The 27,270-nt window shown below is 53.7% G+C and overlaps 7 protein-coding genes across 7 annotated transcripts; 3 read left to right on the top strand and 4 right to left on the bottom strand.

Moving 5' to 3' along the window:
• Window positions 1-227: 227 nt before the first annotated feature.
• JN550_000386 (uncharacterized protein) lies at window positions 228-6,372 on the bottom strand (the record flags this gene model as incomplete). The annotated part of the gene is made up of 7 exons (XM_049315334.1): window positions 228-1,021; window positions 1,075-1,813; window positions 1,916-2,258; window positions 2,309-2,559; window positions 2,611-5,359; window positions 5,757-5,885; window positions 6,263-6,372. 7 exons carry the CDS (start codon window positions 6,370-6,372, stop codon window positions 228-230), a joined length of 5,115 nt encoding a protein of 1,704 aa, XP_049177675.1.
• A 920-nt stretch (window positions 6,373-7,292) lies between these two features.
• Window positions 7,293-10,478, bottom strand: JN550_000385 (uncharacterized protein; the record flags this gene model as incomplete). Its single annotated transcript, XM_049315322.1, has 3 exons — window positions 7,293-7,600; window positions 7,662-10,146; window positions 10,215-10,478. The coding sequence occupies 3 exons, from the start codon at window positions 10,476-10,478 to the stop codon at window positions 7,293-7,295; spliced, it is 3,057 nt and encodes a 1,018-aa protein (XP_049177674.1).
• A 5,093-nt stretch (window positions 10,479-15,571) lies between these two features.
• On the bottom strand, window positions 15,572-16,539 carry JN550_000384 (uncharacterized protein; the record flags this gene model as incomplete). The annotated part of the gene is made up of 2 exons (XM_049315312.1): window positions 15,572-15,982; window positions 16,057-16,539. 2 exons carry the CDS (start codon window positions 16,537-16,539, stop codon window positions 15,572-15,574), a joined length of 894 nt encoding a protein of 297 aa, XP_049177673.1.
• A 666-nt stretch (window positions 16,540-17,205) lies between these two features.
• On the top strand, window positions 17,206-17,885 carry JN550_000383 (uncharacterized protein; the record flags this gene model as incomplete). The annotated part of the gene is made up of 3 exons (XM_049315301.1): window positions 17,206-17,505; window positions 17,563-17,730; window positions 17,823-17,885. The coding sequence occupies 3 exons, from the start codon at window positions 17,206-17,208 to the stop codon at window positions 17,883-17,885; spliced, it is 531 nt and encodes a 176-aa protein (XP_049177672.1).
• Window positions 17,886-18,267: 382 nt separating this feature from the next.
• Window positions 18,268-19,020, top strand: JN550_000382 (uncharacterized protein; the record flags this gene model as incomplete). Its single annotated transcript, XM_049315290.1, has 3 exons — window positions 18,268-18,552; window positions 18,605-18,918; window positions 18,972-19,020. 3 exons carry the CDS (start codon window positions 18,268-18,270, stop codon window positions 19,018-19,020), a joined length of 648 nt encoding a protein of 215 aa, XP_049177671.1.
• A 595-nt stretch (window positions 19,021-19,615) lies between these two features.
• JN550_000381 (uncharacterized protein) lies at window positions 19,616-20,478 on the bottom strand (the record flags this gene model as incomplete). The annotated part of the gene is made up of 2 exons (XM_049315279.1): window positions 19,616-19,875; window positions 19,941-20,478. The coding sequence occupies 2 exons, from the start codon at window positions 20,476-20,478 to the stop codon at window positions 19,616-19,618; spliced, it is 798 nt and encodes a 265-aa protein (XP_049177670.1).
• Window positions 20,479-21,878: 1,400 nt separating this feature from the next.
• Window positions 21,879-25,342, top strand: JN550_000380 (uncharacterized protein; the record flags this gene model as incomplete). The annotated part of the gene is made up of 7 exons (XM_049315268.1): window positions 21,879-22,895; window positions 22,948-23,750; window positions 23,827-24,220; window positions 24,277-24,467; window positions 24,517-24,560; window positions 24,621-24,956; window positions 25,011-25,342. 7 exons carry the CDS (start codon window positions 21,879-21,881, stop codon window positions 25,340-25,342), a joined length of 3,117 nt encoding a protein of 1,038 aa, XP_049177669.1.
• Between the last annotated feature and the right edge of the window lie 1,928 nt (window positions 25,343-27,270).

The raw sequence follows: 27,270 nt of genomic DNA, 5'->3' as shown, positions 1-27,270 counted from the left end.
CTGGCTCACAACCCCATCTCTAGTTGCGAAGACCCTGCTCAGGCTGAATTTCGTCGTCCGACATGATCACCGATGCTTACGTCGATCATATCTACATCCGACAACGGCGTGGAAGCCCGTTTCATGAATGGAGGTCGAACTGTCGGTGAGCTTTCGACCCTGTCAGAAGTCATGCTAGGTGTCACTGAAGGGTTCGTAATGGACGACCTGAGAAGACTGGAAGCCTCCTACGCTAGCTTCTTCCCATCGTCGTCGAGATGAATTTCTGCTGCCTCTTCAGAGCGTTGGTCCTGCTCGCCTTCTGCTGGGACCTCATGGACCCCATCCTTGGCGTCCCAAACACGTGTCATTTCATCCCTCGAGAATCCTCCACTGTAGTCAGGTGGAGGAAGCTCTTCGTAAGGAGGTGGATTGGGTCCCGGAGCTGCTGGGAGCTCAATGTGGCTAACGCCAGGGATGTTATCCATTTCCGTATCGGCATCTTGAGGTCCAAATACTTCGTCTCCAGAAGAATCGTGCTGAGCTTCATCCGTTGCCGCGCCTGAGGCGGCTGGGCTGCCAGGGGCTCCGTCGCCGTTCATGTTCTGGATCATGTCGAAGCTCCATGTAGGTCCCATAACCGAATTACTGTTACCAGGGTTCTCTGTCACATCGATTCCTTCATCCTCTTCGATGCTCTGCCGAACGGGGTCGATCAAGCGCTGGACTCCGTCATCACTCTTGGTCTCATAACCGTTGGAACCATGCACTCTACCACCATGAGTTCCGACTTGGCGCTGGCGAGTAGCTCCTGCTCCTTCCGGGAATGCGCTCGACGACCCAACTGGGGAGGAGCCCTCGTCGAGACGCCGTCCTTCCCCCGCATCGGTCAATTCCTCGTCTGAAGCAGGGTTGTCATAGGCATCGATGATCTCCTTGAAGCGCGGCCCACCCAGGGGAACGTCAGAGCGGCGTCGGTAAAAGAGTAAGTAGGCCGATGTGTCAACAATTCTATCGGTGTTCGCCTTGGAAACGGAGGAGTCTGAGGTGTTCAATTAGTTATCATACAAGCCACGGTCATTGAGATCCACTTACCATTGTAGGAGTACCACTGGTTGTCGACGAAGTTCTTGGCGTGTGCCGTGTAGTGGCCACCTCCCAAGCCTCCCCAGTGGCAGTCGACTCCGATCAGATCATAGACTTCCGTCTTACCATCCTCCTTCTGGAGCACGCGCTCGGTGAGGTCTAAGCCCTCAATGGGAAAATCAACCAGAACTTCTAGCTTGTCTCTGCGCCAGCCGCTAGAGCTGAATCTCTTCAGATGCACAACCAAGACGTCAGGTGTCTTCCATAGGTCGAACTTTTTCGATGCACGCTGGTGCTGCTTGCAACGAGGGCAGTACCACGTGTCATTCTCTGATAGCACCTCTTCGCGCTCAAACTCGTCCAGACAGTTTTCCAACGAAATGCCGTGCTTCTTTCGCCTGTTACGAGCCTCTCGTGCTCTTTCCAGCTCTGCGTCTTTGAGAGTCTGGCAATCTTTGAAAGTTCCCATTTCTCCATCGAACAGGGCGTTGAAGGCATCTTCAACCCAGTCAACGACGATACCTTCTCTCAGGCGAATGAGAGGGCCACCATCAGCGCCGGAGTCCTCTGTGTCAGCTGGTGAGCGAGCGTCGAGCAAATCTTGATGAGCTTGTTGCTTGCGACTCAGTGCAGCTGCCTGACGCTGGAGTCGTTTCGAGCCCTTCTTACCATATTTCTTGTGGGCCTTCATCTTTTTCTGTCCATTATTAGGTTTGGTATTCGGCTTGTTCTTGGGCCTGTGCGGGATCTGTGGTTGTGTCAGTGACTTCATGCGATCGCGTCGCTGGACTGCGACTTGGAGAAAACCCCTATTTGTCCATCTGCTGGTGATTGCAGGGTGTCGGCGTACCTTGACGACTGGCGGGCCGTCCTCCTCTTCGCTCTCCGCGTTCATCCTCGTTGGTGGTGTTTCGGAACTGCGGCGAGGAACCTCGTCCGAGCTGTCCTCATCATTCGATGCTGTCCCGTTCGTCCCACTGTCGCCGGCATCATCTGATGCGGTTGGTTCCGGTGCTCTGGAGGATAGCTTGGGGTACTCCGTCGTCTCGTGGGCTGCGTTCATCCCATTAGCAAGGAGGGAGCCGCTCTCTGAAAAGTAGCTCAGTTCAAAGAGGTTCTGCAGATCCGCCGGTAGATACTCCTTGGAATCCACCCAAGCAGGCACGGCGTCGTTGAAACGATATTTAGCAGGCCTACGACATGTTAGTAGTATTCTCAATGTCACGACTATGTGATCACTTACGCTTGCTGAGTCGATGTCTCCTGGGAAGATTTTGTTTCGGAGGCATCTTTCATAGTCACGTCGACAATATCGTCCTCGCCCTCTACGGATTGCGCCACAACCTTGCCATCGTTGGAACTATCAGAGCCAGCAGTCGCGAAATCTGTGGAGTCTGACGCATCAGATTCCTCTTGCCGGGCAAAGACCTCGTGCTTCGTGAAGGTTGCTACTTTTTGCAGGATCTTTCGGCGTATGACATCCTCATCTCGTGACTGTTTCGGTGTTAGTTACACGGACATGATTTCCAGGTGATTATGCATTACCTCTTCGGGATTCACAATGATGAAGTGAGGTACCAGGGCAAATTGTTGGCGTGGCTGGCCATAACCAGCCTTGATTGTGGCGCGGTGGATGACTGGGACAAGCATGGCATCGAGTACCTCTGCACCAGGATCTTCAGCCTCATCGAGAAGAGAGCGTCGACCCTTAGAGGCGGCGTGCTCGAGCTTCTTAGACTCGGGCGAGTTCCAGTTTGTGGGCACGGCTTCAACCTCGTAAAAGCAGGCATTATCACTACTGCCAATTTCCTCAGAGGCGCAAGCTCCGTTGGGGTATTGCTTGTAGAACTTGCACTTCCACTCCTCGGCACCGTGGAGTCTCTCGACAGGGACAGCCGTCCGAGTGCTAATGAATTCCTTGAGCTGTTTGATAGACGATGACTTGTTCAACTCTACTCTGATGTCCACCGGCTTGTCGTTCAAGGGGAAGAACTTAATGGTATGCGCCCACTTGTTTTCGATTGGCAACGGCAAACTAAGACTGTTGAACGGATCGAACGTGATGCTGACTTTGGCGCAGTTGGGGTCGGGGCATACTAGTGTTGACTTGTAGAGGCCAGTGAACAGATCGGCGATGACCGAGTCATCTCTTTGCTTCGTGATGTCCCAAACCTTTTCAGCCATTTCACGAATGGCCTCGGGGTCATTGATCATCTCATCTGTAGAGTCTGGTTTTTCAATGTATGGCTTCTTCTTCACGCGACTGAGGTCCTCTTGTAGACCATCCAAGAGAAAGCCGACGAACTCCTGGGAATCCTGCTGGCCGTAGCCCGAGAACGCGGGCGCATAGCGTCCAAGCGTGCTTTTGAAGTGCTTAGGGGTGACTGAATTGGGCGGAGGGTCCTTGTAGATATCTCTCAGGAGATAGGCGTAGGCTGCGGCTACATCACCGTTGTGAGCCAGAACGTTGTCCTTGTTGACCTCGCCTTCCCACTCTCCCGATAAGAAATACTTGGTAAGCTCCTCCACGCTGCGGACGCATTGTAGAGCCGAGTTCATGTAGCATGTATTCCCGAGGTTACCCAGTCCTACACAGCCGATCTGTCTCCCGGATTTCTGTGCGCGACCCCGGGTGAGTGGTCCAGATGGTGCAGGGCTGGTTCTGCCGCTTCTGTTGTTGCGATTTACAGCAAGACTAGTAGAGCTCGCACGAGCAACAGGGAGATTCTGTGAGGCCTTCGACGCGGAAAAGTTAGACACAAAGTCGGTGCCATCAATGTGCTCGTCAAGCACAATTGCCTGATCGGTAGACAGTGCCAGCTTGCCCAGGTCCATGTGGCCGTTGTACTTGTCGTCCACCGTGACATCTCGGAATTCGACCTTCTCTCGATCAGCGGGATCGTCCAGCTCACGGAAAGTAGCAACATCAAGCAACAAATGCGGCCAAGAGTCTTGCGGGTTGCTCGGGTCAGAAGCCGGGGGCGATGCCGGAGGCGTCGGGGCCGCACTGGCATCGGCACTACCACTTGGGCCAATGGTGGGGAGCTTTCGTGGTATTCTCCATACCCGAACCTTCCTCGTCCTGTCGATGTTGGTGTGATATTTGCAGTGGAGGAGGAAGTTCTTCCATAGGCAGGTCCGACTGCGTGCCAAACGGACTGGCGGTGGTTGCTGGCTCTTGATGATCTGCTTGATCGGGATGGGACTGTTCGGTGACCATAACCTATGGATAGTGAAGACAGGTGGGTGTAGCTCGAGTTGAACGTTCGGGTCGAACTCGTTGTCGCTGGTCGCGTGGGCCGTCCGACGAATGGGTATCTGCCCCGCAGCGAGACCGGGCCATTGCATGACAAGCTCCCAGGCCGTGGGAGGGAAGGCGTTGTAGTGTTCAGGGCCAATGCCTGGCTTCAGCCGTACAAACTTCTTCTTGTGTAGATCTGTAGTTGAGAGGGCGCTAGGATCGTCCAGGACTTCCCAGATGATATCGGAGTTGTCCACCGGCCGGATGGACGCTGCATCCGGCGCCTCCTTTGCGTTCTTGCCGTTCCCAGTGACTGATTCCACCCATTTTCTCGACACAATGAATGCCTCATCGCCGTCCTCGAGACGCCGGCCCTCGAACTCTTCGCAAAAGGTCCTTATAGACTTGATGTGGGCCTCGATGGACTCTGGTGGACTCATAGCCCCTTGGGCACCATCGACCTGAGTTTCCGCCGTCTCGCTGGGTGATACCTCCATTACGGCGTCCGAGGCGGCTGCCTCTGATGCCGGTGCCGGTGCCGGTGCCGTGACCATGTCGACGTCCTCGCTTGCGCCGGCCTCGGCCTCGGCCTCGGGGTCCATGCTCGACGCCCTCCGCTTCAATGGTGACGAGGCACGCTCTGGAAAATCGGCAGCACCGCCCATAATGGTGCGGTGGTAGCTGGGCTTTGCGACGTACAGCGACGAGCTGGTCGGACTGTCCCCGCCCTGGTCCTGGATGGACAAGTCGGCGACGCCGGCGGGGGAGCTCGCGGCCGAGTTGGCGTAGTCGGGGTGGGAGGTGAGGGCGCTGGTGCCGGCGTGCAGCAGTCTCGGCGGGACGCCCGACGCGGGGGACGAGGGTTCCAAGGTGGACGAGGTGAAGCTGAAGTTTGGGTTGTCGTCGACCTCCAGCGAGGGTAGGGGGTCGTCCGGGGAGTGGGTTTCTCGTGGGGAGCGCCTCGACGTAGCGATCTTCCGTTTCTTTTGGGAAGACGTTTTGGCGACGAGCTGCAAACGCAGCTCTGGGGGAGTACGTGTCAAAATGCGGATGCTGGTCTAGCAATGTGAGGGTTCCGTCCTGGTGCTTCCTCACGTTTCTGACATGGAGGGCCAAGAAACAAAAGAGAAGATCGTGGAGGGTGGTCTGTCCAGCCCGTCAGTCAGTCAGTCAGTCGGGTCGCTCAATTCGGCTTGTCGGTCAGTGCAGTTGCGGTTGGCCGTAAGGTGAGGGCAGCGCAGGGCAGCGCAGGGCAGGGGGAGCTTAGCGGCGTAGAAACTCGCCGATGGTGGGGGATTAGGCTTGTCAGATGGGCAGAGACGGGGGGCCTTTGGGGCTCTGCCTCAACTTACCTAGCACCGCTCTGCTACCACTGCTCACTAACTGGCCTGTACCTTTTCGCTACTGGACCCGAAACCAGGACGCGTGACAAACTCCGACACAGACGCACCCGTGGACGGCTTTTGGTGACGTTTCTACGCCGTTGCCTAGTGCTGAATGTTTGACCTCGTCGGCTGCGTCTTCACCAGCGGTATCAGCGCGAGATTGCAATGGTCCAAGGTCGAACCAGGCGAGCAAGCTGCGGTGAGTAGTGATTTTTTTTTTTCTGTCTTCCTGATGATGTCGATCAGGTCTTCCTTGGATGGTGGCACAAAAATTGCATGCCGCCGCCTCTCGCCAAAAATAGCGGCTTGGGTCGGTGAACCGTGCGCTTCCTGTGGTTCAGCCAGTCAAAGCGGCAGCAGATGTCCCCTTCCGTCCTTGCTGACTACCTTACATATACATGTGTGATCTTTTTTTCTTCCTCCCAAATCGTGATTGCTGGATGCGGTGCACCAACGGGTCCCACCGGATTGCTGTTGTTATACTGCTGCGCAGTGGATGCACTCTACTCTGACGACTATACCTTCCTGGTCCATGCTTTCCACCCATTTGTCACCTATGCAAATGACTTACCAAAGAAACATCTGCTCAGAGTCATTGACTGTGGAAAGCGTACAGCCTTTGTGCCACACGCCCGCTAGAGGCAACAAGCCCCCGGCCGGCTTCTCACGTTTAGAGTTCATAGGGCCTTCACGTCATGAACCCCGTCTGTGGGGCCCCTTGAAAAATCTCTTTCAATAATACAGGGGGAAGGCAGCACCCGAGAGCATGCAGGTGTGTACCAAGTTCCAAGGTTTACATTTGGTCCGTCTGACTGCCTTGATAATGCAACACAACGGCAGACATGTATGTGTGTGTCAAAGCTCAGCATTCTTTTACACAGCATGTGGGACTGCATCCAGGCATATCAGAAAGCAGCCAGTTTTATTGTCTTCATCCACAAGAACACCTTGCCCAGTAGATTTACCTCGAATAGTCTTGAACGTTGACTACTCATGTGTGAAACATGTCCAATCATATCAAAACTACACTACTATCAGCCAAGTGCTCATGGAAAGCTAGAAAGCAGGCATGCGTAGAACAATGTGAGACCGATTGCTCCGTACTGCTTCTGTCTCTATCCTGCACGTTCACTAAACAGTTGAGAGAACTGCTGCTCTTAGTATAACAGTTTCACAAACCGGGGGTGTAACCGAGCCAGATACTTGCAAGAACTTCTATTCAACGCCTCACAGTCCTGCTCTATCTAAGGCTGATGGGTTCGGTCTAGAGGGTGCGTACTGCGTCTGGTCTAGCATATTCCGGGTGGGTTTCCAGTTCTCTCGTCCCTAGGGCATTTTCTCATGATTTCTCCCTCTGACCGTTGACGATTCATCATCTTTCCCTGTCGCTGCATTTCCGTTGCCTCGTCTCTCGTTCGAGTACCGCTAGTAACAACCTAAAAGTCGTAATTCAACAACCCACGCGTTTGAAAACAATGCCCCGGGGGTAAAATATGCTCATGTCTCTCCCTATCTGCCAACGCCAACGCCAACGCCAACGCCATGCGCAGACCATGAGATTACGTCGAGGTAGAAATTGGATGTGTGGCGCCCGGAACTCCTCACAGCTTCGCGTCCGAGTCTTCGAACTCGCTCAGTTCTTTGAACGGGCGGGCTCCCGCGCTCGCCACCAGTCTTGACTTGAAAACCCTGACGTCCTCGACGATGTAGGGTTCGGTACCGTTTCCTGGGACCTGCTGGATCTCACCGTCCGTTACGGCGGCATCCTTCGTTTTGTCGCTGACGCCCTGCGCGATGAGGTAAACTACGAGTTTGGCCCGCGCCGGCGAGGTAGGGGCGACATATGTAGTGTAGAACTCGATCATGTCAGACTTAGTCAGAAGCTTCACAGCCGCTGCATCTTCTTGTGCTATATCATGTGTTAGTCCGCTTCGCTCATGGCTTCCGACTGCCGTGATAATAAAACTTACAGGCTTCAAAGTCGTAGTACTCGCTAGACACTTGGGCCCAGTGTCTGCCTGTCTCTTGGTCCAAGTTCTTCAGCTTCTCCAGCCGCTTGACGATGACGCTCCTCTTGTGGCTTTCGAAATCGGCATCAGTCATGTTCGAGAGCGTTTCCAGCTGCTGAGTCAGGAATGAGTCGATCCGAGACTCCAGGTACTCGGAAGTTCTTTCGCTTTGAATGATGAATCGGAAACCATAAGTGGTCGAGCAACCGCGCAGCCCACTGAAGATGATGTACCCAAGCTGCTCCTTGGTGCGGAGTTGGTCAAATGCAGGTTCGTGGATGATCTGATCGAGCAACTGCGTTTTCGCCCGGATCATGCGGTCTCCCTTGCTCCCAATGTGGAGGTAGTACTCAATGCAATGATTGACGTTCGCAGGGTCCCTCAAGGTCTTCTTGTACAAGAAGTTGGAGCCAGGAGGGAATATCATCGATCGGAGGATAGGCAGTTGATCCTTCGGAAGCACCCTAGGCTTGAGGATCTTCTCGACCATCGAGGTCAGCTTCAGCGCATCTTCCTTATAGAGATTGCCGTGCACATATGCCTCAATATGCATCTGGGACATCAATTGTTTGTGGAAGTGCCGAACGTCGTCGGCAGTAATGCTAGGGAGCTCAGCCTCCAGTTGATCCACGACGTAGTCGTGCTCGGCAGTAAGCCAAGAAACGTAGTCGCCAATCTGTGTGAAAGGCTGTTGCAGCTCCCAGTTGCGATAACCTCGGGTTAGCCGCTCTTTGATGATGTCGAAACGCTCGTCCTTAACGTCGAGATCTCGCATGGTAAGAAGTACCTGCTCCAACAGAACTGGTAGCTTGTCATTGTACCCGGCAACCTCCACAAACAGTCCACGAGAGTCGAGCGTAACGTTATACTGCAACCCAGCAAGCTCGGCGTCGTAGGAGTACTCTTCTAATGCATCCCGAACGAGATCGGTGAACAGCTTCGCCTTGACCGAGTTTTCGGCCGAAGCATATATCACCGGGTTCTTGCAGCTGACGATCAAGTTTGCTTTGGGGACCCAGAAAGTGTCGTCTTTCTTGAACCACGTCCGCGCGAGGTCGTCATTTCGAAGCAACCTAGGTGCCGTTGCCGGTTCCTTTACGTCCTTTTTGTCAACCTCCAGTTTAGTAGGGATAAACTGGTTCTTGTGAGGGAGATGCAGCGCCGGATCTTTGACGGCACCCTTCGCTGCTTCCGAGATCTCGGCCAGGAAATCATCTGGGATCTTCTCGGCCTTGTACTCGGTGCCGTACCACTTTTCCTTCTGATCCCAGTCGCCGGGGAAGTCCTGGGAGATAATGGTCATCCGGAAGTTGTCCGGGCGCAGGTGCTCAACTCCTTTTGCGATGAGCTTTGGGTCGAACTTGCGCAAGCGGCTTTGCCCACTCAAGAGCCACTCTCTCGGGAGGGGCTTCTGCATGACGGAGCCGATCTTGCTTGTAAACCGACTGGCTGGTGTCTTCTGCTTAAACTTGAAGTCCACATCAGCCATGCCTTTCTGCTCCTCAAAGATCCACTCTTCAGGCGGCGTCTCCCTCAGAAGCGCAACGTATTGAAAGAAGACCTTCACGACTTCCTTGTAGTGCTTCAGACCTTCCTTTGTCAGCCGAACTTGGCAGTCGAAAATACCAGGTGTCCCTGGGCAGATCGGGTAGGCACCAGCACTCAGAGAATTGGCCCATCCTTTGGACTTGATGTACGCCATAATGCTGCCAGGCCCCTCGTGGCCGATTAAGTGACTAATATACCGGCTCGGCTGGGACTCATATTCGTACTCCTCGTCTAGGAAAGGGAAGGACAGATTCAGCTCTCTCGAATCCATCACGGGCTTGGCAAAGACCTGCGTGCTCAGGAGGCTCTTCGGATAAGGTACCTCGGTCTCCCACCTGTTTTGCGGCAGGTCCTTGTTGGGGACCGCGGAGAAGAACTCGACCACCCACTTCTCGAGGAGATCAAGCGGTTCCCTTCCAAGCACACAAAGCTTCATCCTGTTGGCAGAGTAATGCTTTGCGTGGAACTCGATGAACTTGGCACGAACGTCGATCCCCCGCGCCTCGGGTTCCGTCTTCAAAACTTCGAAATTACCTGTCGAGAAGTGGCAATATGGGTGTTTGGGGTTCGAGAGGGCTTTCTCCAATTGGTGCAACCGCCATTGGTCGCTCTGGAGATTCTTCTTGTTTTCGGAATCGACGGCCTTCAACTCGCGATCCAAGGTCGAAGAGAGGAACAGGGGCTCGATGAAGAATTGGGCGAAGCGGTCCAGGGCTCCGTACAACGGCGAAGGATTGGATTCAGACAGGTCGCCGTCATTGGCAGGCTTAGCTCCGACCTCGAAGAAGTAATTGGTCGACGTGGCGCCGGTATACGCATTCGAGTGGCCTGAATGTGATGAAAGATATATGTTATATGCGTTCTCGACTGGGTATTTCTTGGTGCCCATGAACAAGAGCTAGGGGGTACATTTCTGTCAGCAAGGCAGCTCCAAAGCCCCAATTGTCACCTCTCGCAAACACTTACGTGCTCTACAGCATGGGCCATGCCAGGCATGTCGTCCTCGTCGCTGAAGTTGCCCACGTTGACGTCCAGGGCGGCGCTGGCCTTGTCCGTCTCGGCATCGTGGACGAGCAGAGCTTCCAGCTGGTTGGGCAGGCGGATGACACGATAGGACCGATCGTCCAGGGAGGGCTTCTCCAGCTGATCTGTGACCTTCTCGACAGCGGCGCTCTTGTCCCGCGGCATGGTGACGTCGTGCCCGTTCGGGACCTTGGCGGCGGGAGGCATGGTCGTGCGTCTTCGTCTTTCGTCTTGTGGGCTGCAGTCGTACCTCTTCTCAAAAATGAACCCTTTGTTGACGTCGACGAGAGGAGGCCCCGGAGCTTGGAAGTCAGAGACACGAGACAAGACTTGACACAAGAACGCAGGTCGGCGGGCCCCTCTGGTAGGTCTAGGTCAGTCAGGTAGTGGGGGACGACGCCGTACTAGCCAAGCAGCGGCGAACGAATAGTTGGGAGATGCGGCTGTGGATATGCCTGGTAGCTGGCCGTATTGGGGTCTGTGCTGACCACCAGCCTGACCACTGGGGCGTGTGGAGCGCGCTAACTGGGTATCACCAAGGGCCAAGGGCCAAGGGTGAAGGGGATCTCTGGGTCGAGAACCTTAATGAACGTATCCCGCGCGCCGAGGTAGGTGCTGTGCAGCACGGTACAGGACGGTGATTTGCGGCAAGCGAGATCAGATCAGACACCAGTGCGGCTGCGGCTGGGCCAGAGTCCTTGCCACCGAAGCAGCCTTATTAGGTAGTTGTCTTAACGTCCTCCAATCTCGTCCCCGTTTGTCGTCTTGCCGCGATGGAACCCTCGGGACACTCGCTCTGGGGGTTGCTCCAGAGCCAAAGAGAGAAGGCTGATTGCTTTTGGGTGGCTTGGCCTATCGCGTCTCCCTTCAAGGGCTGGTCTGATCAGTATATTGGTGAAGCCCCCATATAGATTCGTCGTCCGCTTGAGAATATCGTCGTATCACACCTCTCGGTCGGATTGCGGGTTGATGATTGCTTATTGCGGACGTCGCACTTCAGGAGAGAGTCGGTGTAGAATCTTCCGATCGTCGGATCTGATTTGTGTAGTATAGAGCAAATGTGACTTTGTGTGACTGTGATAATGAAGAGCGAGCTATCGGAGCATGTACCCACGCCCAGCGTAGCGCTCGGTAAGTGAAGAAGCTTGTAAGACTAGGTATATCCGGCGATGGGGGAACTTATAATACGCCGCTGCTGCCCCTGAAGCAGAAACCGGTGCCTTTTTCGTAGGGAGTCGGGAAGGAAAGCAGCTCTACAGGTTAACAGGGAAATCTTGACTTGAGCTCTTGCTCTCGCATGCGAACCCGTGCTGGGATTAAGTACTAAGCGAAGCTGAGCTGCAGCTCCGACTTCACGGCACTCGAGAGGTGCCCAACCCCAGAAAGCCAGGTCCTCTCTAGACCGACACCTAGGTAGCTTTCTCAGAACCTTGAGGGTGGAGCCAGGGGGTCCAGATTTCGAGAAGCTACGCTGCAACCGCGATCTGCTATAATGCCTTCCTACTAACAACCCTTTGGGAACGTTGAGAAGGAATGTTTCTCTCGGAGCATTAACCAGCAGCAGCCCCATCAATATTGGGACCGGGGATGCAAAGATGAGAGCCGGGGTTTATGATATGTGACTGATGCCTGCCAAGGTTCTGATGTACTATGGTACACGTACGTACCTGTCGAAGCCTAACGGGTGAGTACCACGGGATGGGCGAAATGATCGACTCGGCGTGCGCCGTGCAACCTGCGGCCCGTCTGCGTGGTAACAGAGGCTTGAGACGAGAGCCAGACCCAGCCTAAAGGTAATAAAGCCAGAGATCCCAGTTGAAATCTACCACAGTAGCTTATGAGGTGTTATGGCCAATGCGTGGCATCAAGGCCCTGGCCATTCGAGGCATGTGTCTTGTCTGCTCTTCTCGAATGTGGAGGAACAATTTTCTCTGGCGGTCTGCATGCAACAGGCGCATGCGTGCAGGGGAATAAGCGCCGGTGATATTGGTCCAGGGTCCAGAGTTGAGACGAAAAGTTCAGATGACTGCGACACGTTCAAGGTATCTGGCCGCCGTGTGCAAAAAAAAGGCCAGAAGCAGAGGTCACTCACGTCCGCGGTCCTAATTCTGCAATGATGAAAGAGGCGAGTCAAGCCCGACGTGCAAGTCTGGTAGGAGTGTAGGATTGTGTTTCAAGATGTCGAGCCAAAAAAAAGAACCGAAAAAAAAAAAAAGCACTGCCATCGTCCTGAGGTGCTACGGCGTGACACGTGCGCAATCCTCCTTGATCAGGAATATCATGTCTATGCGGTGCGACTTCAACACCTGTCCTGTGGTTCGTGGATTTGCATCAGCTCCAAATCACGTCCGCTGTCGGGATGGCATGTTTAACTTTCGGCTCTGAAGACTGACCACACAGTCCGTAGAAGAGGTCAAATCTCTGGCTTAGTAAGAGGAGAATCTGTCAGTCACTGTACCGCTCCAAGTTACGACGGATCTTGTGACGGTGCCAAGTGCTGCATTGTCATCTATCCGCATCATTTTATGCGGGGCCGGGTTGGAAACGATGCTGACCTGAGTCACGGACTAACTAGTGTACCGTATAATAGTCCTCGGCATCTCGCGCGGCGCTGGTGTGTATAAGGTACTGTAGGTTGTATACGGAGTTGGGTTGGGGGCGCCCTTGTAAAAGTCAGGGTTCTTTCCAGCCCACATGAATCGCGAGAGGCGACGCAGGATGCACGGCATTGTCGTTTGTCGGCATCAGGATGGGCTCTTCTTTCCCGAAAGACCTCGGGACATTCGTGGTCCTGGACCTCCGTGGAGAAAGCTCTCTGATGTCGGGGATCTCTGGTCCGGTACTGTCAAGGTAAGGGAAGTCTCGCGGGGGCTGGATTTGCCTCACTGCCATAGTACTGTAAGTTAGGTACCTAGTTAAGGCATTGCCCAGCCGTCAGTCAGTTACCCAGTGTGGTGGTGGTGGGCCAATGGCCTTCGGCGTGTGAGGCACGCTACTCGACGCGCAACGCCCGTAATAGAAGTGCAACTATTGATACAGAGTTCTTGAGCATTCCATTGGCATGCAAGGCCGGCAGCAGACCTGCGCCGAAATCACTTACCGTCTCCACAACATCTGGAAACAGAAGGGCCCAGGACCATGAAACCCACGACACGGCTTCCGCTCAAGCCCCATTGCCTGACGCCGCCCCACCATGACTATAGGGAATCAATAGTGCAGGGCTCCGTAGCTTGCCTGACCAGAACTTTGGATCGCCCCAAGTCCCGTCCGTTTGGCTGAGGCAGAAGCGTATTCGGGAAGCATGCCTTCGAGTCGTGTCTGATTAGTTCTCAGGTTTCATCACATCCCGTCGTCCCCCACCATCCTCGTCCATTGCATACAACATACATGAACTATGGGTCGCAGCCGCAGCCGCTGCGGCAGGTGTTGCCCGATTCACGACTCTCCACTGACACGAGACATCCCAACTGGGCTGGTTCTTCGGGCAGATCAATCCGATTTCGTCAGTGCAGCTGGCCTCAAGGGTGCTTGTGCAGAACGCCTCCATATGCTCGCTACAGCCCTGACTAGGTAGTTCCAGTGACTGTCAGAAGAAGACAAAATCTTCACAGAGCTGACGACAAGCTCCCAGAGTGGTCCCGGATATAGCTAGATGCTGACGAAAACGCACTGATCCACTTAATGCGCTCCGATCCAAGTATAGTACTATACTAGCAGGGTAGCAAATAATTGACAGGGATTACACCAGCTCGGTCAACAGCCATCACTGCGAAAGGGGACGGTACCGTGCCTTGCCCTTGTCAGACTGCAGGGACCGTGAGTCCGGTACGCCGGATCACTTCTATCGACTGCGACCTTCGCAATCACAATGCCAACCAATATGCAGCCATATATCCTGTGGGTATTCAAAAGTTGGTTCCATGGCTTCGTTGCAAAGCATCGTGACGTAGATGGGAAGCATGATTCAATATCCAGGACTAGAAGGTTGCATCGTCCTAGTGCCGGATACTGAAGTATGGGGATCCTTGCCGTGAGCTCTACAGAGACTGGAACGGCATCACTAGAGTACCTTTGTGCCTCCTTTCGTCAGAAAGTCTTGACCGAGCTGTGGGGGTCAATCATAGCAGCCTCCCATTGCTAATAGCGAGTCGGGAATTCATAACAAGGCCCTTGCACTTATGGAAGTTAAGGCGTGATATTCCTGGCCAGTTTCATCAGAAACATTGTGTTTGATGGAACACGCTGTCATAAATGATAGATGTGTGGCCAATGATGGTACCAGCTTCAATATGGACAAGTCGAGAACGGCAGACCGTAAGGGATCGTCGTTTCACTGGATCATAATCGCAACTGGCCAAGATAATAGATGCGCGGGTAACAGCATAAACAAAGCAGTGTCATTGCAGATGGACGAGTGGCATATTGTACCGTTGGGTACAGTGCGACAGGCAGACAGCTTAGGTTCGGCTACCAACCTGTCCGCAAGATGCGAACCTGCCAGTCCCTTGTGGTAGTCTTTCAGATTGCATGGCATGGCTAATTTGCCAGATACTTGAAAGGAACCTGCGTCGGGATTCCTGGCAATTCGGTTGAGATCCGGGCGGACGGAAACGGCCGGCTTTTGAGACCTGCTGTACAGGGGATTGCAGTGAGGTTCCATCATCCGCTGCGTTGGAAATGCGAAACAACCCTGGTTCTGCCCTTTTCCCGGGGTATAGGAGGCGCGGGACGGCAACTCTCCCGCGTCCAGAGCGAGGTGGTGACTGGGGCTCACGGGCTGCATGCATTGAAACGATTCTCTCCCGTTCTGCCTATGGTTGTATTGGCTATGATATAAGTCAAGAGTTCCTCTTCGCTACCTCTCGCTCAGGAGGTTTCACTACGACTATGGAGCCGGAGGCATTCGCAAATTGGAAGCCACAGAGATTCAAGTTAGACCAGCGCCGGGCGCGGCTCGAGTAAAATCAAATTTCACGAGTGTGCCCCAGGCTAGGAGGAACCTTCCCTAGGAGGCAATGGCCCTTTGAGCCTGATTTCGTTGCCGATCCGCGCAGTTGCCGGATGGGGTTGGAGTCGTTCTTGACGACAAGGTCCCTTGAGACATATTGCGGGATGGGATACGGACAACCCTACTTCTCATGCTACAGTCGGCGGCAGCTCAAAGGCTTATGGAAAATCCTGGTATGAGTGGGTTTGAGATTCCTGCCGTGTCCTCGTTTAGGATCCCCTCAAGAACGGGTAGCGAGCACTTTGGCAGGAAGATCGGTGTATCAACAGAGCCGAGCCTTTCAGCCGGGAGTTCACCGAGAGCGTTGTTTGGGCCTCTTGCAGTCAGCAGCTTTGTGACCGGTCTCGCCGCAATTGTGACATGCAAAGGAGAAAGACCCAGCCTGCCGCGGGGGAGGACGTCCTCCGGATGACAGCGACATCGACATCGAGCCGCCTCCTGAGGATATTGATGACAAGCCGCCCGCGGCCTGGGGCCTTGCCTTATTGAGCTTGATTTCCTTTTTCCTTCTCTTTTCGGCAAATTCTTTTGCTTTGGCTATCTCGGCGCTTCGTCTGCTGTTTAACGAGCTTGTCCGTGCATGATCCCGTTTCCCCTGTGACGATCGAGAGTCACGGCCTTCATCTGCGGATGTGCTTGCATCGGATGAATCAGAGTCAGAGGAGTCGTCGTCGTCGTCGGAATCATTTGCTTCAATGGCGCCCTGTGATAGTGTGAGCGCACGCACCCGACGGAATGGCAATAATAGGCGAGGCGACAATGGCAAGTGTAACATACCTTCTTCTTACCCATGTTGTAACGGCGGATCGGTTGGACTCGGCCAAGCGGGTCTTCATCTGAGCTTGCCCGGTCCTCCGAAGCATCAGGAGCATCGATCTGGGCATATCCCACCTGGACTATCTGCAGCGGCCTCTGAGCTTGGCTGCCCGAGCTCGACGTATTCTCGCTCACGTTGAGAACCCATCTGGCATCGCCGAGCTCCGCGGCATGCTTGACGAGAGCTTCCTCGCGTTTCCGTTCGCCCTCTTCGAGAGCAGCCTGAATGGCCTTCTGGTCCACCAGAGATTGCACCTCAAGCTGCTCGTCCTTGGTGGTGGTGGGGGTCGCGTGGGATATCTTGCGGCGCTTCGAGGAAGACTCGTCTGACTTTGGAGTGCTAGGACTAGAGGCTGGCGACGAAGTTGAGGCGGCTGCTCGTTGCATGAATTTCATAGTTAGCAGTCTAGAGGACATGCCCTTCGGGGGCGTCTGGGCCGCCATCTTTGCTAGAGATCCCAGAGCACGTAGCTGTCGCGAAGAAGAAGCAATACGCGATGTGACTGTGACAAAGGGTGTGGCAGAGGGGGATGTATGTGGTGAGACGTGCAACAACCCTGCAATGGGTTCTTATGTGGGCAGGTCGCCGGTCGCAGGCCGCAGCTGTCTAGGAGATAATCTAAAGCTGAGCTCGGAAGGTATCCCGTGTTGAACACAGCGGCGCGGATCCTGGATGAAGGCGTCGACGTCAACGTGGGGGGTCGCGACGGGAGACTGCGACAGCGCCAGGCTCACGAATGCACTCGCGCGCAGGTCCAGACTTCCCCTCCAGGGCTGGCAGCGTTGCTGGTTGTCGTGGTGTTTATCTTGGAGCCGCAGCTTTCAATTGCATGCCTCCATCAAACTTCCAAGGCCCCGTGGTGTCTGTACAGTGACTTGCAGTACCTACAGTACATGCCCAACTTACATACAAGATCCCAGTGCTGGGCCGATAAAGAAAAATGCAAGTTATGCGATAAGGAACAAAGTTTATCCCGGAGCTCTGGTCTGGCCCGAGCTTCGACGTCCGTCACCACCGGATACACCTCAATCCAGCCAGTTTGACGTCGTCAATCGGGCCAAACACGTTCGAGACGGGTCAATTCATCGCCACAACACAGACCGGACATGATGCTCCCACGGCTAGCCGCCAGAACGGCATTGCGCCTGCCGCAGCGCGCCGGCGTTGCCCAGAGGGCCTTCGCGACTTCGGTGCCCCGATCCGTCGAGGCCAAGGAGGCCATCCTGCACCACAAGGCCGAGACGACCCCCGAGGCCAAGAGCGAGGAGGACTCTCTGGGTCTTGCCGAAAACGAAGAGAGAGGACTACAGCAGGCGCCGAACCGCACCGGCATCTGGTCGAGAAGTCAACGGCCACGAGCCAAGGCCATGGCCGGTCCTCGCTTCGAGCAGACCGACTTCGACCTCCAGGTCAGCCAGCACGCACGGTCCGCGATGGGTATTTCTACGGGCTAACCAGGACTATAGCCACAATCGCAAGCCGCCATTGAGCTCATTCACAAGCAACCCGTTCGATGGACACATGACAAGGTCGTCGCATGCGACGGCGGCGGCGGCCCGGCCGGTCACCCCAGGATCTTCATCAACACCGACAAGGCCGAGATTGCAGTCTGCGGCTACTGCGGTCTTCCATTTGTACGTTTTCCCGGGCAAGGTTGCGGGTTCTTGGTCGTTTTCAAAGCACAAGAACCCGCTGATATGGGGTACAGTCAGCTAACTATTATCAGGCCAATGAGCACCACCGCGAACACCTCGAGTCATTACCGCAGACGTCCTACCCCCTCGCATAGATCCACGGCTTACGCTGTGTAAAACCCCACCGAAGGTCGAGGCATATGGTCTCGGGAGGAGACGTTGACGTGCATAGACGTGCGAATGATTCTGTACATAAGAGCGACCAAAGTACCTGCCCTGGGCAATTCCCAGTTCCACAGGTGATGATGAGCCAGTAAAGGTTGTGTGTCTAATAGACCAAAAAAAATCATATCCATCCGCTTTGCCTCAGCAATGTGCCATTGTCAAGCAACATTCCAGCCCATTCATCCCATTCCTTCATGGATGCACCCCCGCCGTGCGTGGAGAAGGCCCGATACTCCCACCTGCAGAAGCTCCAGATAGCCCCACCATCTATGTAATCGCCAATAGCCCACACCTCATTGCACGACTATCGCCATGCCGTCATCAGCAGCAGCTTCGGCAAACTACAGCTTCTGCAGTGTCCTCTTCCTGACCCTGTTCATCGTGTGCCTATTTCCCGGGCTCTTCAACTATATTATCACGCTTCCCTTCTCCTTCCTGTTCGCGTCCTCCAGCTCGCCGACCCCGCCATCGCAGCCCACCCACACACCAACCATGTCGTGGTCCCAGAAGCAGTTCACGCTGCCCCCCAAGTCGAGAGGGTCCTACCTCATCACCGACCATGTAGTGCAGTCGCTCCCGGAGATCAAGCAGTACAAAGTAAGCGCGCACATGCGGGGCCCGTTTTCGGCATCCTCGCCGTGAGTTCTAGGCGCAGTGTGGTGGTGGTGGTGCTAACCCGGGCGCAACTCTCCAGGTCGGCCTCCTCAACCTGTTCGTGCAGCACACGTCGTGCGCGCTGAGCCTCAACGAGAACTGGGACGACGACGTCCGCGCCGACATGAGCGACGCGCTCGACCGCATCGCCCCCGAGGCCGGCCCCAAGGGCCAGGACCTGTACCGCCACAGCGCCGAGGGCCCCGACGACATGCCCGCGCACATCAAGAGCGCGCTGATCGGAGCCAGCGTCACGGTGCCGATCAAGGACGGGAAGCTGGTGAGTGGACCCGACCGAACATTACAGCTGTGAGCTGGAGCGGGAACAATGGGAACGCTGACAATTCTTGCACTCCAAACAGGCAACCGGTACGTGGCAAGGAATCTGGTATCTGGAGTTCCGGGCGATGAAGCACACGAGACGGGTAGTCGCTACAATTCAGGGAGAAAAAGCATGAAGCAAGCTCAGGTGGCAGTGCGATCGGAGAGGCAGAGATGTTAGCAAGGGTTCAGATACACGGGCCGACGTGGATCATGCAGATCCATCAGAAGTCAAAGCAGCAGCGTGGTTAGATATTTGGTGCATTGTTCATTCGGTATCCGGAGCCCTGAGACTTGAGCCGCGTGCTGAGCGTCTAATCACTCAAATGCGACGCGGCTCTAGAATGACCAGCAGAGATCATCTATACAATCTCTCCGATGTGACCTTGAAACTTTGGGCTGGCTTGACTTGTACTCTATCATCACATCTGGCTTTGATCCTAACAGCTTCCATATCTCAAACCAGCGCCCGGGTGCGCGGCTCTCTACCTGTCGCCGATGGCCAGGCTTGTTGGGCGAGCATCCCTTCACCTCCAATAATTCCGTCGGGAGCTTGGCCTACCCTCTGTCGACATTTGAGTAAAAAGCCTTGTATACTCTTTAGTCAGAGTGCTGCCGCTCTCATATGCGCATCTCATGGCTTGAGGCTCTTGCTCGGGGAGAATGATCGTGTCCCGTATGTCCCTTAGCTACCCTCGCCGTCCTTGACGTCTCGCATGTCCTCATCGCCGCCAGCAAGCACCTTTGTCTGCGGCACGAAGCCCTCGGGTCCCGTGCCAGGCGTCGCTGCGACCACCTCGCCGTTGTCGTCGACAAACTCAAAGTTGTACCGGCTCAGTAGATGAGGAATGGCCGATAGTTGCGGACCGTATCGTGCAGTGTTGTCGTAGAGCTCGAAAAGGGGGACGGCGAGAAGCTTCATATTCTTGGGGACGCTCAACACCTCTGCAGGTGTCACTGTCAGCACAGATTCATTCACACACCAGCTGGGGCCAAGAGGGGACACGTACTAGACTCCGGTAATTCGATGAAATAGAGCTTCTTGCACTCCTTTGGGCGGGTGACGTGCGCCGGGATGAAGGGGTACATGAACGTCTCGAAGTTCGGCCGCCACCACTGTGCCAGACAGTCCCCGACCTGCCAGTTGCCGGGCTCCACGCCCTCCCCTAACCTGCCGACGGGGGCCAGCCTCTCGTCCAGCCGCGACTTGAAGCCCTCGACCTCGTCGTCCTCGGGCCGCAGGTAGTCTCCGGGCAGCTTGAAGAAGGCGTTTGCGATCTGGAGCATGAGGATGTGGGGGTGGTTGTGCTCGTGGCAGACGAGGATGCCCTCGCAGGTCCGCCGCATGCCATGCTCGTGGTAGTGCTCCTCCAGGCGCTTCAAACGGGCTATCACCGACGGGTCCTCCTCCGGTTGCGTCTCTTTAACGCCAAACGTGTAGTTGGAGAGCGGGTATAATCGGATCGTCTTCGGCTGGTTCGCGTTGAACTCGAGGGGGATGATGGGCGGCTGCCCCGACTTGAGCGCAGTCGCTGTGACCGTCGACATGCTGGTCGGTCTGGAGCGCGGCGAACCAGAGGTGCGGACTGCGCAGTTTTGTACGTGTCTTCCGCGACAAGCTTAATTAAGGTGCCAATAGAAATGCACCGCTTCTCTACGCCACGTATTGTCCTGGTCTCAAGTAGCCTCCGAACAGTGAACGTATTGACCGACTGCAGCTGGGGAAATAGCAGGCTGGGTAACCGTGACTAGAGCTACAATGAAGCTACAGACAGCTTGTCGGCCCGGGCCCCAGCCGATTGGGCAGGCGGTGAAGACATATCAGCCAATCGTATAACATGAAGAGGACTTCACCATACATAACAGAGAAAATGCGTTTCACGTGCTCATCATGCTACTAAGGCTCATTCATAAGGGTTACCAATGTCCTCATAGTCTGTCGAATTTGATCAGCAATGCTGGCAAAGCCTCGGGTAGCATACTCGAATGGTGAAAGTGATTTGCATCTGATGAAGGCAATGTAGACTCTTCAACTTCCAAAGAATGCCCAACGCAGACGCACCACTGTAGATAACGCACATACCCTCTTGAGATGAACGTAAATTTCAACACGCAGCCGGCTTGCCTGAAATCTATTGTCCAGCCGCACTTACCCTGGTAGGAGGCTATCAATGAACTGAGATTTATCACGATAACAGCCAGCATGTATCTACAACTAGCTCCCCCAACGACATCAACAGACCACGGGTTGCCTTCCCTTCTACCTATAGTCAGCACTCTCTCCCTCATCGGTTCCCTCTTGTGAATTATCCTTCCCCATTGTTGTTCTCGAGGTGAGGCGAACTCAGGATAAACCATCATCAGACCTTCTTGTATCTTCAGCAACGCAAATCTCTCAACAACTCCCTCGTCATCGTCATCGATTTCCTACACCCCGCCCACCTGCATTGGTGATACCCAGCGTTACTTCTCTCAAGACTTAATTCATTACATCGCTGCCAGCCCTCATTCCTACAAACGCAACCATTTCCATGACACCAGGCCACCTACTTTGTTGGACCTTGTGACCTCCAATCCTCGAACGCTGCAGCAAGGAGGCGTCGCCTAGGTTGAAATACATTTGCGCCTGCCGAATTTGTGGTTTCCCAACTTCTCATTGTTAGCTATTGGGATTTTCTCTCTCTCCTCGTTGAACGGGTTGATATCATTGTTTCCCCAAAGCTCAGGTCAGCTTCAATTCGTTCCTGCAGTATTCCCAACTTCCTGCCTCAGTTCATATTCTAAGTACTGCTTCAGGACCTCACTTGAGGACAACTCTTTCCGCTCAGTTCTTCGGCATCTTTTTTCCGTCCCAGATCATACTTTCATCACTACTCCTGAAGCCACCGTTAGTTCGTTGATCAACACACAAGTTATCACGAAGCTGTCCGTAAGGGATCATGGCGACCATGAGCCAAATTCCTGAGAAGTCCGGCCAACCTGCTTCCCAGCACGCCGCGCCTCTTGAACATCACACTAAACAACCAAACTCAGAGGCTGGTGAGAGAGTGGTGGTACTCCGTGACTCCCAGAATGTACTCGAGCCTACCACACTCGATGCCACTGCCAGGGTCAAGTCTGAGCCCATGTCGCCTCAACGTGAGCCTCGGCCGACCCTCGAGGCTATTGATGACTCTCGGGTCGAGTTCCCAAGCCTCCATCGAGCGCTTGATGAGAGCAAGGTAGAAACACTTGAGAATATCTTTCAAGTTGCTCAAGGCGTTCTCGACAAGTTGCAAAAGTCACTCGGTAAGACGACCGACAACACTGATGCCAAACGTATTCTTGACCTCATCGAGGATCTCAAGACCAAAGCTGTGGCATCCCAAACTTTGGTGTGCCTTATGGGCGATACAGGCGGCGGCAAGAGTACCATAATCAATGGCCTCCTAGGCAAGAAGAAGGTGGTTCCTACAAGTTGCATGCGAGCATGTACTGCTTGCCCTACCGAGATCTCCTACAACAATACCAATGGCCCCGACTGGGCAGAAGTAGAGTTCATCAGTGTGGAAGAATGGCTTGCTGAACTTCGATGCCTTTTCAACGATGTACTCAACGGGGACGGTGAGGTTCACAGTAACAGCACAAACCAAGAGACCGAGGCGGGAGTCGCGTGGGCAAAGATCACTACCATATATCCACACATGACGAGAGATCTGCTAGCGCAGACTACTGAGAAGACTCTTGCAAAGGACCGTACTCTTGGAGAATTTTTGGGTACCACCAAGAAGGTTATCCCATCAAAGTCCGACCTTCTGTATAAGGAGGTTCAACGATTCATTGACAGTAAGGAGAAGATATCGAACAAGGAGACATCGATTGCGACTACAGCTCCGGGCCCCTCGGAGCTGTGGCCGCTCATCAAAGTGGTGAGGCTTTACGTCAAAGCCGACGTTCTGTCAACGGGGTTGACTCTGGCAGACTTGGTGAGCCTTCCACGTTGTTTTCTATTTGTATCTTCCGCTGAATGGTTTATAGCCTGGTGTCGGGGACTCCAATGCAGCTCGAGCCTCAGTTGCCAGCAAGTACGTCGAGAAATGTAACAGCATCTGGATCGTCGCCCCGATTGTTAGAGCCGTAGACAACAAGACGGCTCAACACTTACTTGGCGAATCCTTCAAGATGCAGCTCAAGTTCGATGGTCATATCTCCAATGTGTCTTTCATCTGTTCTCAGACAGATGACATCGTGGTAGGGGAAGCTGTGGATAGTCTCAACCTCGCGAAAGAGTACGCAGGGCATCTTGCCCTAGAAGAGAGGACTGCGGCGGAGAATACAAACAGAAAAACCGAACTTGATCGCATAACTGAGACACAAAATGAATTTGAGGCCGAAGCAACCCAAGTCCAGAATGACTTGAATTGCTGGAACAAACTCGCTCTGAAAAATGCCAAAGGCATTAAGGTTTTTGCCCCTGTTACAAAGCGCAAGCTTCAGAGTCAACAGTCACAAGTACCCAAAAAGCGAAGATTCCGCCGCGTCTTCGTGGAAAGTGACGACGAAGACAAACAAAGAGAAGAGTCTACAGCGAATGCACAGCAAGAGGCCCTGACACATGAGCAAATCACCTTGAAGATCAATCAGTTCGAAAGCCAGCTGAAGGACCTTAGCGATCGTCTGGGGGACCTCTACTCCCAAGAGGAATGTATCGAGAAAGCGATAGGTGACGCGGAGGGGCACCGCCAGCGGTCAAAGGTCAGCATTATGTCCTCGTGCATCCAACGCCGGAACGCGTATTCAAGTACTGCAATCCAAGCACATTTCGCTTTAGGAGTACAGAAGTAAGTCATTCGTCCCAAGCCTAGAGCTATCCTCATACCAACATTTGTGCAATACGTTAACTATGGCTACTTCAAGGCTCGACCAGGAGACGGCTATCAAGAAGGATGATGAATCATTTGACCCAGACCATCAAGAGCGCGACTATCAGCAGATTGCTCAGTCTCTCCCTGTCTTCTGTGTTAGCAGCCAAGCTTATCAAGTGAAGAAAGGCACCGCCAAGATCGACCGCAACTTTGATGCCTTCCATGACCTGAAAATGACCGGAATGCCTCAGCTTCATGTCCATGCGAAGAAACTTACTGAAGCAGGCAGGATTAGTGACTGCAGAAAATTTCTCAATGGCTTCCTCCAAATTTTGCAATCTCTACAGATATTGACAGGTACACAGAGTTTGGAGCTGGTACTTTCGCCCAATGAGCAAGCTGATGAGGTCAAGAAGCTCTTACGGGATCTCGGCGGTCTTAAACTTGTAAGATATCTTTTGCTGGGGACCTCTTTCATCTGCCATCTGTTAATGAATCCTAGACTCTCGATGAGGCGGCCAAGAAGAGCTCGGAAGACTGCAAGCATATCTTCAAGAAGAAATTATTCAAGCAAATCCACAAAGCCAACGACAGGGCAATCGATGAGGCGCCCCGTATTGTAACCGGATGGGTTGCGCCCACAGAGCAGGGTGGTTATTACCACAGCACATTAAAGGCTACGCTCACTCGCCAGTACGTCTACTCTGGTGCCATGGGTTCGTTTTTCTAATACGAGATACAGGGGACATTTCAAACGCAAGGCTAGCACAATCGACTTGAACGAAGGTAATTGAAATTGCATGTGATCTACAGACTTCGGAGAATGGTAGCTTACAGCCTACATAGAACTCATTACCGGATTGGAGCGAGAGTTGGCAACTCCCTGGGAAGATATATTCTCCAGATACACACCAGAAATCCTCAAGCTCTTCTCCCAGAGTTGTAGAGAGGCCTTGGAAGAGTTCCACCAGCAGCTCAAAGCTCGGCTTCGACATACGGGTGCGGCATCCACTATCGATATCCTCCACACCCAGCTCCAGACCTATAATCAAGGCATCAACGACAAACTTCATGACTTTGAGCAGAGAATTCAAGAATGGCAGCGAGATCTCAGTCGCCAATTCATGCCCGGAGTCAAACGCGTCATGACATCAGTCTATGATGATTGTGCGGAGGAGCAAGGTATTTGTTCAACACTCCGATATGCTACTCTTACAATTTTTAACACTCGTGAAGGCCGTGGAAGCTTCAAACGCATATCTAAGAAACTGATCGATTTCGCCAATTCGGATTTTCGAGTTTTCGACAAGTCGATTCCGTCCATCCAGAGCAAGCTAAGCAGAATGTGCACAATTCACAAGGAGACCCTGCTCGAGGAGATCAATTTGATGATCAACAACATGACTGCAGACTACACCAATGGCATCCAGAAACGTGGCGATGCAGGCCTGCCGCAAGTCGTTCGCCGAGAGGTCATGGAGGTTCTTTCGGGCGTTAACCGTGAGATGGACAGAGGCATTCCTGATGAGACACCGAATGGACTGGATGTCAACATGGTCGACGCTTAGATGCCATGCCATTATACGAAACTGACATCGCGGTCACTCTGGGTTTCCAGACAAACTCTTTCTTGCAACTTGGCTGTGAAATCTCAGGCATCATGATGATGACCGGGCGTCTCGAATGGTTTCTGCTTTTGCATTAATAGTTCTGGTATGAGGCTATGAATTATGGCGGTGACTTGCCATCGGTGGCCAGTTTGCACTGAAAATCCGGGTCCGGTACGGTACTCGCAAGACAGTTGACATCTTGAATTCAACTTGCACAAGACAATACGGCAATCAGAAAGTTCGTTTAGCTAGCTACTCATAGACGACAATTGCGCTGCGTTTCCCTCGTAGGGACACCTCTTCACCATGCAAAGAGCCAATGCTGAAACATTTGTTTATTTCCTGGTTTTCCCAAGGTTGTGTTTGCAACCAGTGACTAGTATGCAACTGACGCGGACTTGAAATGCTATGATGAAGCTACTCTAGTTTGTTCCCAGAAAATACCAAAACCCATGCCGTAATGAAAGAGGACAGAACCAATGATTGGGTTTGTGTATCAAGTGCTCCTATTCACTAGCCTAGTTCGCCTCTCAGGCAGCGGGAAGAAGGGATTCAATATGGCCGGCGGGTACCTGCTTAACGGGGCTGAACAGTATTCTCCTCGGTCTCGGGAATATGGCTAGCCGTCTCGGATATCGAAGCGAGACTAGCATCGATTCGAGTGTCATAAACGAAGATTTGCTATTTTGAAACACCGCCAGTACTGAAGATCAGTGATCTAATTTGTGCGGAGCTATGATGGAAACTATCACATAGAGCTGTCATTACGAGTCGATTATGGCAATGCCAGTAATAAGTGAATTGCCTGTAGTGACATGATAGATCATTGGATCTCACAGGAATTTCTGGCCATAGGCTTTCAACATAGATGCAATGGGAGTAGCATTACTCGAGGCACATCTATTGTGTTCCTGGTCCATGAGAATGTGCATGTCGAGACAAACATATTTTGACGTAATAAGGCTGCCTCTTCATTACTGTTTATCCTACCTTACTCTCTCCTTGCATGCTGGTTTCAAAGCCAACAGTGCCTGGCAAGTTTGGAGGACTACGTAACACAAAAGTTCACTTCAACGCCCACCGGAGCCTTCGATCCGAAGGCTGTGTTTTCACCCGCCGTTTGGACATCAATGGCTTGCTTCTGTGCCTGACCCGCGATTCTCGGCCAGCCAGCTTGAGGTACGTAATATCAAGTCGTTGCGATGTACGTGGAATATTGGTTCTCAGCCGAGGCATCTCGACCACTCCCCACGCGTTATTCATCTGATATAAGCTGCGCTGAAGCAGCTACCCGTGTCCCAAGCTCCCAGAAGGGCCAGCTGCATGAGACAGTCTCGACAGTTTTCCGCTGACGTCTCTCCTGTGTGGAGGGGGGGTCGGAGGTGTGGATGAGTGGAGTGGGAGCGTGGAAGGGAGGGAGGTAGCGAGAGTGGGTGTTCCCGATCTGTGCAGCGGAACGCTGAGCAAGGAGGCTGGCTGGAAGGATGGAGGGCGGGACGGGCCATCCTTTCACGCTCCCGCTGGGCGCACACACCCGCGCCACAGCAGCGGCAAGCAACATGACTTGGGAACGGAGGTGTGGAAGATCTGAACTTGGGGTGAGAGGAAACGCAACCGGCCCCGACCCGCATCCCAAAATTGACACATGCCAAAACCCGCGTGGCTCCCATGCACGACAAGGGGAGGACTCGTAAGAGCTCCTGCTGTGCGACGGTTCGCATACGAGCCGCTGTACATGTATGTGTGCTCCTGATGCGGCGACGGGAAAACTGACACCTCACATGGTGCTGCGCAACATCCGTGACATGGTCCGGAATGAACAGATCTTGCCCGACTAGCCCGATCACTTGTGACCTCAGGATAAGGGCACAGGTGTACGCATACAT

This window comes from Neoarthrinium moseri, assembly GCF_022829205.1.
Source record: "Neoarthrinium moseri strain CBS 164.80 chromosome Unknown scaffold1_Wmoseri_CBS_16480, whole genome shotgun sequence".
Lineage (NCBI taxonomy): Eukaryota > Fungi > Ascomycota > Sordariomycetes > Amphisphaeriales > Apiosporaceae > Neoarthrinium > Neoarthrinium moseri.
This window is presented reverse-complemented; position numbering and strand designations above follow the sequence as displayed.